At 37.0% G+C, this 12,659-nt stretch overlaps 1 protein-coding gene across 7 annotated transcripts in view; it reads right to left on the bottom strand.

Moving 5' to 3' along the window:
* The window catches only part of MIA3 (MIA SH3 domain ER export factor 3), a 74,800-nt gene that overhangs the window by 25,084 nt on the left and 37,057 nt on the right, over nucleotides 1-12,659 (bottom strand). For all 7 annotated transcript variants that reach the window (XM_081225433.1, XM_081225427.1, XM_081225428.1 and 4 more), the window contains exon 6: nucleotides 12,119-12,264. In XM_081225433.1, the coding sequence (XP_081081559.1) occupies nucleotides 12,119-12,264 (146 nt within the window). The remainder of the gene's footprint in view (nucleotides 1-12,118; nucleotides 12,265-12,659) is intronic.

The raw sequence follows: 12,659 nt of genomic DNA, 5'->3' as shown, positions 1-12,659 counted from the left end.
TGAAAGAAATACAAATGAAACCCACAGTGAGATACCATTTCTCACATATATTGGCAAGATCCAAACATTTGACAACATATTCTCTTAGTGAGAGAATGAAGAGGAAATGGGCACTCTTATGCATTGCTGATCATTATACAAAATGATAACAACCCCTATAAACAGTGATCTGGCAACGTCTCCCAAAATTACCTGTGTAATTACCTACTGATGCAACAATCCAACTTCTAAACTTCCATCTCAAAGATACTAGAAATATAACAACAAATGTTGGAAAGATATATGCACAAAACCATGTTATTCCAGCATTATCTATAATAACAAAAGACGGGAAATAACCAAACTGTCCATCGACAGAAGAGTTGTTGAATGCACTAAAGTATGCAGTTGACCACTGAACGACACAGAGGTTAGGGGTACAAACCCACTGAGTAGTCAAAAATCCCCATACAATTTATAGTCAGTGGGCCCTCCTTATGCGAGTTTCCTTGGTATCCTCCTTCTGTATCTGAGGATTCAACCAACTGCAGATTGTGTAATACTGTAGTATGCATTTAGTGAAAACAATCCACGTATAATTAGGGATTCAAACAATTCAAACTCGTATTGTTCAAGAGTCAACTGTCCTATGAAACTGGAAAAAAGAAATCAAATAATTCTATATACTGCTAGGGTATGATGTCTAGAATATACATATCTTTTTAAAAGGGGGTGGAGAAAAGTATATTTTTATCTAAAAAAATAAAAGGAGAAATTATTTTTTTTCCAGCTTTGAGGTAAAACTGACATGCAATAAACTGCACATATTTAAAGTGCACATCTGGATAAGATGAGTGCATCTGTGAACCCATCATCACATTCAAGATAATGAACATATCCTTCACCTCCAAAAGTCTCATCTCCTTGGTAACCCTACCTCCCACCACTTGTCACAGAATTTCTGTCCTAATGGATTAGTCTGCATTTCCTAAAGTTTTATATATATGGAATAATTCACTATGTATTCTATTTTCTCTGGCTTCTCTCACTCAGTATAAATTGAGATTCATCCATGTTGCTGCATATATCAGTAGGTCATTAGTTTTTACTGCTGAGTAGTGTTTCATTGTAGGGATAAACCACAATTTATTTACTTACTCACCTGCTGATAGACATTTGGTTTTTTTCCAGTTTTTGACTTTTACAAATTGAGCTGCAGTGAAGACTGACATACAAGGCCTTCTATGGATGTATAACTTGTTTTTCTTTGGGGTAAATGCTTAGCAGAGGGATGGCTGGATCATCTGACAGGCGTATGTCCACCTTTTTAAGGAACTGACAAAATGTTTTCCAAGGTGGTTGTACCATTTTAATATCCCCACCAGCAGTTCCTCCACATCTTCTCCAACACTTGGTCTTTTTAATTTTAGTCATTCTATTGTGTGCAGTGATAACTCAGGGTGGTTTAAATTTGCATTTCTCTCATAATTAATGATGTTGAGCTTTTTTTTTTTACTGTGCTTATTTGCTGTCCACATCACATATCTTCTTTGGTGCTGTTATTTTACTGGGTTATCAGTTTTCTTATTAATGAGTTTTGAGAGTTCTTTATATATTTGGGATATAAGTCCTTTATGAGATATATGCTTTGCAATGATTCCTTCCTAGTCTGTGGCTTGATATGATTAAGTTTAAGCCTAGCATCTTTTTTTTTTTTCTATTTGTCCCATCTGTTCTTTGTTCCCTTTTTCCCCAATTCTGCCTTCTTTTGAATCAAGCCTTTTAATGATTCTATTTTATCTCCTTTGTTGGTTTATTAGCTGTAACTCCTTGTTTTGTTATTCTAGTGGTTACTTCAGAGTTTATACTATACATCTTTAACTTATCAGTCTACCTTCAAGTGATACTATACTACTTCATATATGCAATAAGAATTTTACACAAGAGTTATTACTACTTCTCCCTCTCCTGACCTTTAAACTATTGTTGTCATACGTTTTATTTTTACATATTTTCTAAACCCCATAGTACATTAATAATATTTTTCTTTAAACAGTAAATTAACTTTTAAAGATATTTAAATAATGAGATAATCGTTTTATATATTTACCCATATGGCTACCATTTCTGCATTCTTCACTCCTTTGTGTAGCTCCATTATTTCCATCTGTTGTCATTTTTCTTATGCCTAAAGGTCTTCCTTTAACATTTCTTATGGTGCAGATGTGCTGGTGAATTCTTTCAGCTCTTGTATGTTGGGAAAAAATCTTCATTTAATCTTTGTTTTTGAAAATTATTTTGCTGGGTATGCTATTGGACATTAACAATATTGCTCTTGAAGTATATATATATGTTTTTTAAATTAATTAATTTTTTGGCTGTTTTGGGTCTTTGTTGCTGTGCGTGGGCCTTCTCCAGTTGTGGCGAGCAGGGGCTACTCTTTGTTGCCGTGCACGGGCTTCTCATTTACGGTGGCTTGTCTTTGTTGCGGAGCACAGGCTCTAGGCATGTGGGCTCAGTAGTTGTGGCTCATGGGCTCTAGAGCACAGGCTCAGTAGTTGGGGCACATGGGCTTAGTTGCTCCATGTCATGTGGGATCTTCCCGGACCAGGGCTTGAACCCATGTCCCCTGAATTGGCAGGTGGATTCTTAACCACTGCACCACCAGGGAAGTCCTTGAAGTATATTAAAAGATATTATTCTACTGTATTCTCCCATTCCTTGTTTCCAACAAGAAACCTGACGTCAACCTTATCTTACTTCCTAAAATCTCTTTTCTCTAGCTGCTTTTAAGATTGCTCTTTATCACTTATTTTGATCAACTTGATTATGATATGTCTTGGTGTAGTTTTCTTCATGCTTCTTATACTTGGGTTTCATTGAACTTCTTAGATCTGTGGGTCTATAGTTTTCATAAATTTTGGAAAAATTTCACCCATTATTTCTTCAAATAATTTTCTGGACACCTCTTCTATCCTTTCCTGCAGGGATTCCAGTTATACACTTATTACAGTTGTTGAAAGTGTCCCCACAGCTCAGTGATGACCTGTACTTTTTTTTTTTTTTTTTTTTTGAGGTACGCAGGCCTCTCAATGTTGTGGCCTCTCCCGTTGCAGAGCACAGGCTCCGGATGCGCAGGCTCAGCGGCCATAGCTCAAGGGCCTAGCTGCTCCGCGGCATGTGGGATCTTCCCGGACCGGGGAACGAACCCATGTTCCCTTCATCGGCAGGCAGACTCTCAACCACTGCGCCACCAGGCAAGCCCGACCTGTTCATTTTTCTTGAGTCTTTTTTCTCCTGTACGTTTCATTTTGGATAGCTTCTATTACTATATCTTCAAGTTCACTAATCTTTTCATCTACAATGTTTAGTCTAGTATTAATCCCACCCAGTATATTTATCACCTCAGGCAGTTCATCTTTAGAAGTTTGATTTGGGTCTTTTCTTTAAAAAAAAATCTTTCATGTCTTTACTTAAATGGTAATAATAACTGTTTAGTATCCTTGCCTAATTCTAACATCTCTGGCAGTTCTTGGTTGGTTTTGATCGGCTGATTTTTCTCCTCACCATAAGTCATCTTTTCTCACCTCTTCGCATGCCTGGTAATCTTTGACTGGATGCCATACATTATGAATAAATGTGATGGTGAATTTTTTATGTCACTTTGGCTGATCATGGGGTACCCAGATTAAATGTCATTTTGGGATATGTCTGTGCGTGTTTCCAGATGAGATTAGCATTTGAATTGATGGAATCAGTAAAGTACATTGCCCTCTCCAGTGTGGGCATCATCCAATCCACTGAGGGCCTGAATAGAAAAAAAATGCAGAAGAAGGAATTTGTCCCTTCTTCCCTGATTTGAGCTGGAACATCAGTCTTCTATTCTTGGTGCTCCTGGTTCTCAGGCCCTCAGACCTAGACTAGAATCGCATCATCGGGTCCCCACACCGTTGGACTCTGGACTGATTACAACACCAGCTCTGTGGGGTCTCCAGCTTGCAGACTGCATACTGTGGGACTTCTCAGCCTCCATCTCTGTGTAAGTCAATTCTTTGTAATAAATCTCTTCCTATATGTATATCCTCTTGGTTCTGTTTCTCTAGAAAACCCTAACTAATACAACAGATATTCTTAAGCTTTGTCCTGGGATGCAGGTAAATTACTGGGAAACAATTTGATTCTTTTGGGTCTTGCTTTTAAGATTTGTTATGTAAGACATGAGCAACATTTAGTCTGAGGCAAGACCCTTCTGAAACTCTACCCAATTCCCCTAGAATTAGGAGGTACTGTTCCTGGCCCTGTGTCAGCAACTGTTCCCTCTACTCACTGATGTGTTTCTCTGACCTTGAACAGTCTTGTCACACTCATGTGCTCTCAAAGATCCCTAGGGTTCTCTCTCTGTGTAGTGCTCTCCTTTTGGTACTCCGCACTGTGAATTCTAGCTGCTTTGCTTTCCCTGGACTTTCAGCTCCATCCCCTTAACTCAGGGTTCCTCCTTTCTGTGCCACAGGCTGGGAACTTTCTCAAGGCAATAAAATGTAACAATTGTAGCCCTCATGGCATCTGTTCCCTGTCTTTCAGGAATTACTGTCCTCTGTTACCTGATGACTTGAAAACTGTTGTTTCATGTGTTTTGTCTGATTTTTTCTTTTTAGCTGTTTCAGTTAGGAGGGTAAAGCTGGTACCTAAAAATCTATCTTGGCTAGATGCAGAAATCATTTGCTTATTTTTTAATGGTAGGGTAGATAATGAAATTAATTTTTAAAATACCTATAGAGGAAGGGTATCAACAGGTTGGACAAAACTAGGACAAAAGTTACACTTCTCTGAATAGACCTTGTTTTACAAATTGACTTGGGCTCTTGTAAATGTTAGATAATTATAAAATAAAAAATCTTTTAAAAATCCCTAAAAATTGAAAGCAAATATGAAATAATTAACCTAACTGTGTATCAAGTTGGTGGCAGAACAACATGAAGGAATTATTTCAGGCATACCCTAGTGGGATATAGGTTAAAGACAAAAAGAATTGCAAAACATGCTTGCAATATTTTCAATAATGTATCGCTGGTGGCAGTGTTGATATTGGTATTTTTAATACTGTTATGTGAATATTGTAAAATAAGGTAAATAATTATGTTGATGTCAGTAAAAACTGAGATTTCCAACAATGAAGAAAGAAAATACTATGTCAGATAGATGTGGTTACCTTAAATTCCACTAGCATCCTTAATTCTGATTGGGAGCATCCACGTGGCATCATGATGAATATTCACATAAGAAAATCCCCACATATTTCCTAGCTTTGTCCTCTAAAAAAGGCCTAGACCTGATGGCCAACTCAAAAGCAATAAGCAATCTTAGTACCCAGAATGTTGCCTCTAAATACCATTTCCTACTAAGAGGAACCAGGGCTCTTTAGAGAAATAGCTCCTTCGAGATCTGGGCAGAAAATGTACAAAATGAGCTTGGAACATCTAGTTACATTAGAAAGCAAGGAAGGTATCAGCGACCATGAGGTGGTGTCAAAAGGGCCCAGGAGCCAAGCTGAAGAGTTTCCCACTGACCAACAATGGGAGAAATTGAGCACTGATAAGAATAATAACTACAGTGGATTGTAACACACTAAATATTTTCAAATTCATGACATCATGATGATTCTTAAAAAAGAATTAGAAGAGACACACACACAAAAGCCTCTGGGAATCTCTGGATAATGCTGGGAAGACAACTCACTATTTTGAAAACTATTTAAACAGAAGGAATCAAGTATTTATACTGCCTTAACTATACACACCAAATCTCAGTGTAAAGCATAGGTGATTGTAAATTTCTCTTTGTAGAAGTATCCCCGCCTTTACATGAAGTAGGAATAATACAGTCAATTACCATTCTGCAGCCTATGATACAGATTTAGTCAATGTCACCAATGACTAGTAACATCAAAAAAAGAGGGACATCTACACATTAGCTGCCTCCTGATAGAAGTATACATCTTCTATTAAGTATCCTTGCCAAACAAAATTGAAACTGAATCTGACTACCAATCTGACCAACCAATTCCCAAGAAATATAAAGAACAAGGGAAAAGGTTCAATTGTACTAGGGGAATGCAGTTAGCAAAATCCACACTATGATACCCCCTAGCAGCCAAACCTGTTTCTTCAATGAATACATTGCAACAAACAAAAAAGAGACATCTATAGACAGAGTAGCTAATCTGATACTTGCCCTCCCACTGAAAATAACTAGAAAACTGGACAAAATATATGAAAAAAAATAGTTTTTCAGAAATAGAACAATAGGCAGCACACAATTGTGTCTCCTGAGAGAAGGGAAACAAATGAGGTGAGCCCTGTGATCACCCAGCTTTCTACCTAGAGGCACTTTCTAGACCTCAGAACAGGCAGGGAGAACCAAAGCAGAGTACACCATCTCACTAGGAGGCAGAGATTAGAGCTCAAGGAGACTGAAGTGCCTGAAATATGCAGGGAAAGTTACTAGAAAGATGAGAACTACAAAGAAAGAGTTCCAGAAATCTGCAAGGATGACTCCTTCAGTCTTGGGCTGAACTCAAAGCAGCGCCTTTGTAAGCAAGATTCCTTGTGGATCAGCAAAGAACAATTACAGGCAAAAAGAACAACTATAAGGAGGCTGGAAGCTAAACAATTCCCAGTTAACACAGGGCTGGAAGACATTTGTATTTCAGCTAGTCAGCATGAATTAATGTTAATGAATGCTCAAGGCATTTAGTACATTACAGAAGAATAACATCATCATAGTAGGGAAATACTAGCCCTGGAGTAAAGACTATACATATACTATACCTCCTAACAGATCTTAAAAGTAAGACTAGAAAGGATCAAGCTGATCATCAAGTAACTTAACAGCTTAGGAAAACAAACTTCAATACTTTTTAAAGGAAGCCAGCAAAACCCAGGCACCCAACAACATTCACATTCACAGTGCCTAGCATCCAACCAACAAACAAAAACAAACAAACCAAAAAAAAAAAAACTTTAGACATGGAAAAAGGCAGGAAAATGTATCCCATAACTAAGAGATAAGTAAAAACAGACCAAGAAATTGCAAGAGATGACAGAATGTTAGCTTTAAAGAGCTTTAAAAGAATCATAAAATATACTTAAGAATTTTTTTTTAAATGACCATACTAAGGAGAGAAATGGAAGATATAAAATAGAACTGAGTGGAACTTTTAGAGCTAAAAAATAAAATATCAGGAATAAAAAATTCACTTGATGGGCTTAACAACAGATTAGATTCCACAAAAGAAAAGATCAATGAACTTGAAGACAGCAACAGGAAGTACTTAAACTGAAGCAAAGACATAAAAGGGCTAAAAAACAACAACAAAAAAGAACAGAGACTCAGTGACCTGTGGAACTACATAAAGTGAGCTAACACATGTATAGTTAGAGTCCTAGAAGGAGAGGCAAGAGAAAGGGGACACAAAAATTTTTTGAAAAAATGTGAAAACTCATAGAACTGTACACAGAAAGGGTGAATTTTACTAGATGTAAATTATGCTTTAATTAATCTGACTTTTTTTTAAAAAGGTGTGTTTATTCACAGATGACATGATCATCTACACAGAGAATCCTATGAAATCTACAGCTCCCTCTAGAAATAATAGATAATTTAGTAAATAAGTACTAAGATGATAAGTAAATAGTAAGTAAATTTAGTATGGTACAAGGTCAACATACAAAACTCAGCTGTATTTCTACACATCAGCAAAAAAAGTAATTGTAAACAAAATGTAAAAGATACCAGTTACAACATCAAAAACCATGAAATACATGGCATACATAAACAAAATACACATGAAACTTGTACAGTGAAAACTACAAATCATTGCTTAGAGAAATTGAAGATCTAAATGAACGTAGAGATGAACTTAATTAGAAGCCTTAATATTTGTTGATATCAGTTCTTCCCAAACTCATCTATAGATTCAATATAATAACAATCAAACTCTCAGCAAGCTTTTTTGTAGAAACTGATAAGTTGATTCTAAAATGCACATGGAAATGCAATGGAAATGCTATAGCCAAAACAATTTTGCAAAAGAACTACCTGACTGCAAGACCTATTATAAAGCTGTAGTAATTAAAGGCGTGTGGTATTGTCTTAGGACAGAAATAGAGATCAGTGGAACAGAATAAAGTCCAGTAAGAGACATGCATATATGGTCAACTGATTTCACCTCAAGGTGCCAAGTAATTTGAAGGGGAAAGAAATGGAATGGGAGCAAATGGATATCCATTTGGGGGGGGGGGATAAAACCTGACCTTTACCTCACATCATTCACAAAAATTAACTCAAAATGGAACATAGACTTAATCATGAAAGGTATAGCTATAAAACTTCTAGAAGAAAACATGAGAAAATATTCATGTCGTTGGAAATGCCTCAGATTCCTTAGGCAGGAAATAAAAAGCACTTTACATAAAAGTAAACATTAATAAAATGGTGCTCATCAAAGTTAAAAATTTGCTCTTTAAAAGGCAATGTTAAGAGATTGAAAGGCCAAGCCAGAGTCTGGAAGTAATTATTTGCAATATGTATTGACAAAGGAGTTGTATCTAAACTATATGAATATAAAGAACTCTTAGACCTTAATATTTAGAAAGAAAAAAACCCAGTTTAAAGGAGGGCAACAAAATAATGCCATTTGCAGCAATATGAATGGACCTAGAGATGGTCATACTGAGTGAAGTAAGTCATTCAGAGATATATGATATCACTTATATGTGGAATCTAAAAAAAGGGTACAAATGAACTTATCTAAAAATAGAGTTAAAGATGTAGAAAACTTATGGTTACCAGGGGGTAAGAAGAGGGGAGGGATAATTGGAAGATTGGGATTGACACATACACACTACTATATACAGAATAGATAACCAATAAGGACCTGGTGTATAGCACAGGGAACACTACACAATACTCTGTAATGGCCTATATGGGAAAAGAATCTAAAAAAGAGTGGATATATGTATATGTATAACTGATTCACTTTTCTGTACACCTGAAACACACACTGTAAATCAACTGTACTCCAATAAAAATTAAATTGAACATAAATAAATAAAGAGGGGCAAAAGATTTGAAGAGCTATTTCACACATAAACCCACAAAAAATTATGGCCACATGAAAAAGCGCTCAACATCATAAAGCATCAGGAAATACAATTAAAGCCTCAAAGACATGCCCACTAGAATGTCTACAACTTAAGACTGCTAATACCAGGTGTTAGCAAATATGTGACCAACTGGAAGTTTTAGAAATTGTTAGTGGAAGTATAAAATGGTACAGTCATCCTTGAGAACAGTTTGGCAGTTTCTAAGATAAAATAAACTTACCATATGACTGAGCAAATTTCAATCCTAACTATAAATCCATTTATAATTGTAATTCTACAACAGGAAAAGCTAATCTATATGAGAAAAAGTTCTGTCAGTGGTTGCCTGGAGCAGGTAGTTCAGGGGATATACTGGGAAGGTACGCAAGGGAGCTTTTTCAAACGAAGGAAATGTTCCATATTTGCTTACGGTTGTTTTTACATGGGTGTACACATTTGTTAAAACTCACTGAGCCATATTCCTAAAATGGGTACACTTTGTTATATGTAATATATATATGATTAAAGTTGATTTAGGGCATATATCAACCCCTTATAACTTTTGGACTTCAACAAGATCCCAAATTAAGTAAGAACAATTTTAAAAGGAGGGGAAGGGATTTTGAAATGTGTCAAATAATGGGTGATATTAAGGAATTACCGTTAAGCCAAGTGATGGGCCCATGATTTCATTTTACTCTTCTCTCTCTTTACTATTACTATTTTGAAACTTTTCCATGCTAAAACACTAAAAAAAACCCCAAAAATTAAAGCAGTAACTTCAAATATTTAACAGATTACTATATAGAAAAGGAATTAGATTCTAAGAGAAAAAAAATCATATGGAGGAAAATTTGGAGTCAATATAAGAATGAACTAGCCAACAGAGCAATGTGTAGCCTTATAAGGTAGGTTGATCACACTAGGAATTTTTGATGCACAGACCTCGTAACTACTAGTCAGGGCTGTAGTAGTGGAAATTACTGCAGTTAGTGAGAAGTTGGACTAATTGTTCTCTCAGATCTCTCCAAGCCCTGAGATTCCATTAACTGTTGATCTATGCGTCTGACTTCTGGTGCAGTTTCTCCAAACAAGTCAGCACCCCATTATTCCCCAGCTCTATCAAATAATTATCTATACTACTTATTTGATACTTCATGAAAGCGATTTCATGTTTTCCATTTTTCCAATTTTCATATAGATTTGATACACCCCTTTTTAAGCCTTTCAGAAATCAGAATGATGCTTCATACCTCTTAGACTCTTTTATTCCTAGCACAATACTCTGTACACACTGGGCCATCAAAATACTTTCTTGACAATACCTTTCAAATCATTGTTAGTTTGTAACATGCGCCCTTTTCTCTTGCTATTCAGGTCTGCATCTTCTCCCACCATCCCTCAAGCAGAGACTGTATCCTCTACCACATCTGTGTCCCCCAGCCCAGGACTAGAACAGGGCTCTGTGCATATCCACAAATAAAATGAATGAAGAATTCCTCCCACATTTGGAGGCTGTTAAATTTTAGAGGTGATGATGATTCATGCTGATAGCCAAATTTGAATTCTAAGACTGCCTTAATCACTGAAAATTTCATTATTCTAACTGTACAAGTCATGCACACCATCACCGGGGTGGCTGCCACTACCACAACCATGGAGAAAACTGAAAAATGGTTTGGTTTTCCTCCATCTTTCCCATCCTGGTGGCCTTTCTCCTGAATTCCCCAGGTATTCAATGTCTTTACACTGCACTCTGACCATCCAAATGAGAAGTAGGCAGGGGATGAGATCCTATAAAATGCCAGGCACTACACAAGACACTTGACATTATCAATTCATTTAATTCTTACAACAACTGGGGTAGGCATTATCTGCCTTTTAAAGATGAGGAAGCTGAGGTTTAAACTTAGTAATCTGCCCAGGCTTCTAAATGATAAACCTGGGATTTGAAACTGGACCATCCTCACTCAAAGCCCCTGCGTTTGAAATAACAAAAAATAACCCCTTTCCCAACAAAAGTCTTGAAATAACAGAACCTAAAGGAAAAATATTTTTGTTGTTGACAATACTTTCTCTATAGCTCCAAGAGCGACTTTGTCTCCAAATTCGGAAAGCTTGCTCATTCCCATATTTACCAAGAACGTCGAATTTCAACAAATACCACAAGGGGGCGCTAAGTCCTAAAAAGCTTAAGCTTCTGGACAGATCGAATGTCTCATTTGGATCAGGACTCAGACAGATAAATCTGAATAAATATTCTGCCATAAGTGACTCTAAGAACAAATATGACCATACTTCTTTCCTCCTTAAAGCCTTCAAAGGATCTCCAACCCTAACATCACTTATCATGACACACAACTTCCTTTATGTGTGCCCATCTCCCTCCAAAAGACCATGACCCTCTAACTCTATACTTGGATAACACCGACTAACGCTTCCCTGGCTTCCCCAAGTAACCTTTTCTTCATGTCCCAACTCTTCAAACATGCCTTCCTCCATGTGAGTGCATCTCCCCCAGTCCTATTCAACAACAAACTACACATCAAACTCACACGGGTCCTTCAACCCTGCTCAAAACATGTCGCGGCTAACTTCTGACCTTCTCTGACTGTCCTCCCACCTCAGTGAATTAATTTATTCAACATATTATTCCACCATCAGGTAAATACTTCTCTTCCTTCCCATATCATACAGCGTTTCAAGTCAGCGTCCTTATCTCCCTGCTAGACTGAAAGGTCCTCGAGGGAAGAACCACGTTTTACAGGTGTGCGTACGTCTAGTGCTGGCAGGCAGCACATCCTTCTCAAGCGCTGAACTGAGCTAAGAACCCACCAACCAACATCACACACCTGCGGCTCGTTTCAGAGACTACCTTCAAAGGCTCAGGAGTAATTTTCATAAAGACATTTTAAGTTCTTCATCTCATGCTTAAAATCAACTTGAAAACTGTAATGATCAACATTCTATTTGAAGAAATTGTATGCCAGACTTACCGTCTTAGTTAAATAAAACACGAATGAATGTATGAAAAGAACTGCATTTTCCAAAGGTGTGACACTTGATGGTTCTTCAGCATTTGTTTCTAGTTGCTTTTTTGCATCAACAGCATCAATAGGAGTGACTTCTGTTGTAATTATCCCTAAAATTGAGGGAGAAAGCTAATACTTTATTTATCCTTCAGAATAAGATTTGTTTCTCTTCATTTAAAATATTTATTGAGTGCCCACTAAATATCAGTCACTCTGCCTGGATATGTGCTTCTCCTGGAGACAATTATATAAAAAAACTTCAGAACCCCCATCAGAGCCATCACATCCTCTATTATAAATGAACATCATCTCCAACCCACTCTACCCACCAGCAGTCCCTCCATCACATCCCTGGCAATGCAACTGCTATCTGAACAATAGAGACTCACGGGGACTGAGAAAACCAGAATTTTATGCTTTTCCCATATACACACTGTCACATTTAACAAACACTTATTTAGTGCTGGTGAAGCACTGTATTAGAAACTTCAGGCAAACGACGAGT

Source organism: Mesoplodon bidens (assembly GCF_964165515.1).
Source record: "Mesoplodon bidens genome assembly, chromosome: 2".
In the NCBI taxonomy this organism is placed as follows: Eukaryota; Metazoa; Chordata; class Mammalia; order Artiodactyla; family Ziphiidae; genus Mesoplodon; species Mesoplodon bidens.
The sequence above is the reverse complement of the archived record's forward strand: the minus strand, read 5'-3'. Positions and strand labels throughout refer to the sequence as shown.